Source organism: Grammomys surdaster, unplaced genomic scaffold (assembly GCF_004785775.1).
Source record: "Grammomys surdaster isolate TR1022 unplaced genomic scaffold, NIH_TR_1.0 166, whole genome shotgun sequence".
In the NCBI taxonomy this organism is placed as follows: domain Eukaryota; kingdom Metazoa; phylum Chordata; class Mammalia; order Rodentia; family Muridae; genus Grammomys; species Grammomys surdaster.
Window position 1 is genome coordinate 2,406,303 of NW_021604614.1, and position 4,829 is coordinate 2,411,131.

Here is a 4,829-nt window from a genome sequence, read left to right on the forward strand (position 1 = left end):
GCCTAGAATCCCCCAGTGAGGGGCTGGGGGCGTGGCTCTGTGGTAGAGTACCTGCCTAGAATCCCCCAGTGAGGGGCTGGGGGCGTGGCTCAGTGGTAGAGCTCCTGCCTAGAGTCCCCCAGTGAGGGATGGGGGTGTAGCTCAGTGGTAGAACCCCTGCCTAGAGTCCCCCAGTGAGGGGCTGGGGGCGTGGCTCAGTGGTAGAGCCCCTGCCTAGAATCCCCCAGTGAGGGGCTGGGGGCGTGGCTCAGTGGTAGAGCCCCTGCCTAGAATTCCCCAGTGAGGGGCTGGGGGCGTGGCTCAGTGGTAGAGCCCCTGCCTAGAACCCCCCAGTGAGGGGCTGGAGGCGTGGCTCAGTGGTAGAGCCCCTGCCTAGAATCCCCCAGTGAGGGGCTGGGGGGCGTGGCTCAGTGATAGAATGTCTGTCTAACCAATGCTATTCCCCAGATGTTATCCCCAGTACTATAGAAGAAAGAAACAGAATGAAACTGCTAAAAATTATCTGAATGGCTACTGAGGGTCTCTGTACAAATCACGGATGTTCTCAGAGCCACACGGAACCTGTACACCCTGTCTCTCCAGCTAGAGCACCGAAGGAGCAGGATCCCATCATAGACTTTGCCCAAATGACTCTCCCGGTGCCCCTCCGTCTACAGCGAGCTGGGGACGCAGCGGACATCAGAGTTTGTCAATGATCTTGGTCAAGGGCGCCCAGCCATGCTTGGAGAGTAGTTTCGTAAATGAGCTCATTTCTTCTGTCTGCTATCCAGAGAGGTGGCACCCAGCACTTGAGGATGGCTGAATTTTTGGAATGTTCGAGCAACTGGCTAATGAATGGATGTCAGTCCATGACTGGCATCCCTCGCCTTTGCTTTATCCGTGCATGTGCGGTGCTAACTTACATGGATAAGCCGTGCAGAGAATCCGGGGCCGTGTACCCGTCGCAGGTACACGGAGCCTCTGTAGCACATGTGGGGCAAGCTAACACACTGAGTTCAAGAGGACAAAAGCTGGGGCACGAAGCAGGGCCCTGGCCCAGCAGGCTGAAGCCTATTCTAGTAATTCCTCCCTCTATACCTCTCCTGAATCCCCACAGTAAACCTCTCCTGCTGGCTCCAGCCTCTTTCCCAGTCCTGGAATTAATAAAGCTCCAAGCAGACTGTGGTTTGCAAGTCTGCGAGCCAGTTCCTGCCCTCGTCACTGCTCCGAGAGGAGTGGGGCCCAGCTCCCCACCAGAACCCCTGCTCTGCTCCACCCAGGACTTGGAGCCTCATCATGCCCATGGCCTGGTCCCTGTCCCCATCAAGGGCTGGGCTGGGGACTTTAGGATCTTGTAATCTGTGCACCCAGGGCATCCCCAAACTTAACACACTACATAAGATCTGCATATATGCTTTGTTTCTACATGGTTTGTGCTCTCTCTCTCTCTCTCTCCTTCTCTCTCTCTCTTAGTTTCTCACTCATGTTTTGGTTCTTTTTTTTATTTTTAGGGTTTTTTTAAGGGTCTCATGTAGCCCAGGCTGGCCTCAGAGTCACTACATAACATAGATGACTCTGGACGTCTGGTCCTGCTGCCTCTGCCTCCCAAGATCTGAGATTCCAGGATGTACCCATACAGCCACCTCTTTGCTTTTTAAGATCGGGTATTACAAAGGAGCCCAGGCTAACCTGCAACTTGCTATATAGCTCAGGCTGGTATCAAACTCTCTCCTCTGGTCATTAAAATGGTTCAGGGAGTAAAGGAAGCTTCCTGAATAGCCTGATGACCTGAGTTCAAGTCCCAGGACCTACTTGGTGGAAGCAGTGAACCTGTTTCTGCAAGTTGTCTTCTGATCCCTGCAGGCATGCCATGCCACGTGCACACACAATGAAACTAAATGCTGTGACCTCCTGCTCCAGCCACCCAAGTGCCATGCCAAGCTGTGAGATGATCTTCATATCATGTCTCCCTTTCCCAAAATTCTGGTGATGCCTTGAGCAGTAGATCATGGGAAAGGGGGAGATTGTCTAAGATCTCCGACTAACACAGTTGAGCCAGACAGCTACACCACAAACAGGGGCAGGAATTGTAGACCTAGCTTCGGTCATGGTACTGTTGGTACCAAATGGATACAGAACTATCCTAGTTAAGGATACTTGACATCAGCTAACAGATGAGATAGGCGAACTCTACAGAGAAGCCATCCCAGACAGCAGAAAGTGCTGGAACTAGCTAGCTACAGAGGTACACAATTATCATCCCAATACTCAGGAGGTCGAGTCAGGAGGATCTGGAGTTCAAGGCCAGCCTGGGTTATATTGGGAGGCTATAGGCATCTAGGAAGGAAGGGAGGAAGAGAGGGAAAGGAGGGAGGGAGGAAAGAAGAAAGAAGAGGAAGGGAGAGGAAAGGAGACAGAAGGAGGAAGGAAAGAAGGAAGGAAGGAAGGAAGGAAGGAAGGAAGGAAGGAAGGAAGGGGGAAGAAGGAAGACATAGGAAGGGGGAGAAGGAAAGAGTAGAAGGAATTATGGGAGAAGAAATGGAAGGAAAGAGGAAACAAAGGAGGATGGGAAGGAGAGAGAAAGAAGGAGGAGGAAGAGGGAGGAAGAAAACAGGAAGAAGAGGAGGAGGAAGAGGAGGAGGAGGAAGAAGAAGAAAAAGAAGAAGGAAGAGGAGGAAGAGGAGGGGGAGAAGGAGAGGGAGAGGAAGAGGAAGAAGAGGAAGCAGAAAAAGAAGAAGCAGCAGCGGTGACAAGGAACCCAAAAATTAGCCTCAGATCCACGTAAGCACCTGCTTTTGATCCCCCGCCCCACCCCCGCGAACTCTGTCAGCTTTGCAGACTCCTCTATGCCCTGAGCTGGAAAAGGTATCTTTAACTCACCCCTCTGCACCACCTCCTGCAAGAGAAAAACTCTAGGACCTGGACTTTTTCTTCTAACCAACTATGACCTGTATACAGCAACCAACCATCTCCGTCTCTTGTTCTCCAGTACTCCATATACATGCAGGAGTCTGAGAATGACATAATCTTTCCCCTTGCCCACACCCTCACATTCCCTAAAGCCTCCCAGGGTCCCCATATGCTCAGCGACAGGGTGGCCAGCACACTGATTGCGAGCTTTCCTGGAGGGTTGTCTCTGCTGTTTCAGCAAAGGCTGCCCCCTTCTGGCAAGCAGAGGAATAGCATCTTCAAGGCTTCCCAGAGCCGCCAAGAGAATCAGTTTCCAGATGCAGGCGACTGCACTGGACAGGTGGTGAACAAACAAGAACTAGAAAAATGATTAAAAGTCATCTGCACAGGGCTCCCACCTCCGTGCTCCCTTACAGGCACCTAGGACCCAGTATGACCTCTGTTGGACACTGTGGTTTGCTCGGGGTGGTGCAAAACTGTGCCCATGGCCCGTACAGAATCAACCAATACCTTATGCAAGGATCATCTTTGAACCCTAGGGAGACACTAAATACATGGCTTTCCCTCCCAAGCCACTCGCCTGACCTCAGCCTCTTGGTCTGTGCAACCATAGACCCTAGACTTATCCAACACCCTTTCAAACAGATGGCTAAGACCTTGTCTCAACCACGATGAACTAGATCGTATGTCAAGGTCTCTCGTCTGTCCCTAAAATGCCCTATGGTGCTATGCCCATCCGATTTTCTCTCCCAGACAATTCTGCAGACCTTGAACTCTATAGGCAGACTCTGTTAGCCCCATCAACCTACCCAATCTACTTTTTGGGTAAAGTCTGTCTCTAGCCAGGCTTGGGGGTGTCGGGGTGTCTGCAGGGCCAGGGTGGGAGCTGAGGCGCGGGACAGCTGGCCTGTGTCCCCACACTGGGCCTGGGGCCCAGGCAGAGGGGCGGGGGCCTGGCTACTCCAGCCTTGGCTAGGGCTGGGATTTTTTGGCTGGGCTGCCTGGGCCCTCCCTCCCGCTTCCTCTCCAGAGGGCTGTCCTGGCAAAGTCCCCCTCGCACTTTCTGGCGGGAACAGGGCCAGGAGCAAGCAAACAGCTACAGAGGGAAAGCGGGAAAGCGATGGGGGGGAAAGCAGTGCACGCGCGCGTCAGTGTGTGTGTGTATGTGTGTGTGTGTGTGTGTGTGTGTGTGCAGGAAAATAGACCCATGGTCCAGGCAGATTCAGCCTAGGAGACTTGCAAGCCTGGCCTTTCGTAATTGCCCCCTCCCCCGCGGCCCCCTCCCCCAGCTCCCCCTCCTCCCGCCCTCCTCCCACCCGCCCTCTCTCCCTCCCTTCTTCCCTCACAGCAGCCTACCAGGCAGCAATTACGCTTTGGGGATAAAACGAGGCGCAGAGAGCAGGCTGGGGCAGTCCTCCCCGAGATGGCGGGTCTGACAGCGGCAGTCCCGCAGCCTGGCGTCTTGCTGATCCTCTTGCTCAACCTCCTCCATCCCGCGCAGCCTGGAGGTAAGGGGCCCCTCACCGGTCCCACGCTGCCCCTGGCTGGTCCCACGCTGTCCACAATCTGCTGGACTCTGCCGACCAGGTGGCAAGACTGATGGGGAATCCCGGAGATGGATGAGCCCTTCACCACCAGATCCCCTCTCTTCGAGGCAGGGAGGGTCCTGAGAACTGTCTCCTCTTGGAAGCGAGCTCCACGTTAGGGGTCCTGTCAAAGCTACACTCCGCCAGTCAGGATGGTCCCTATCTCCTGTCCAAGCTCGAAGGGGTGTCCTCTGAGTCACCTGAGTGCTTTCCCAGTGGTGGTGGCAGTTTGCACATCTGTGCACACCTGTGTACATAACCAGCCTGGGCAATTCAAGTTTCAAGTTTGTCTTTGCTTGGAGATGTTGGGATTCTGTGTGTGTGTGTGTGTGTGTGTGTGTGTGTGTGTGTGTG

The 4,829-nt window shown here is 54.0% G+C and overlaps 1 protein-coding gene across 1 annotated transcript in view; it reads left to right on the forward strand.

Annotated features, from left to right (window-relative positions):
- The first annotated feature begins 4,223 nt into the window (after positions 1-4,223).
- The window catches only part of Eln (elastin), a 46,052-nt gene continuing 45,446 nt past the window's right edge, over positions 4,224-4,829 (forward strand). Inside the window, exon 1 of the mRNA XM_028765941.1 lies at positions 4,224-4,397. Within this exon, the coding sequence (XP_028621774.1) occupies positions 4,313-4,397 (85 nt within the window). The 5' untranslated portion in view covers positions 4,224-4,312. The remainder of the gene's footprint in view (positions 4,398-4,829) is intronic.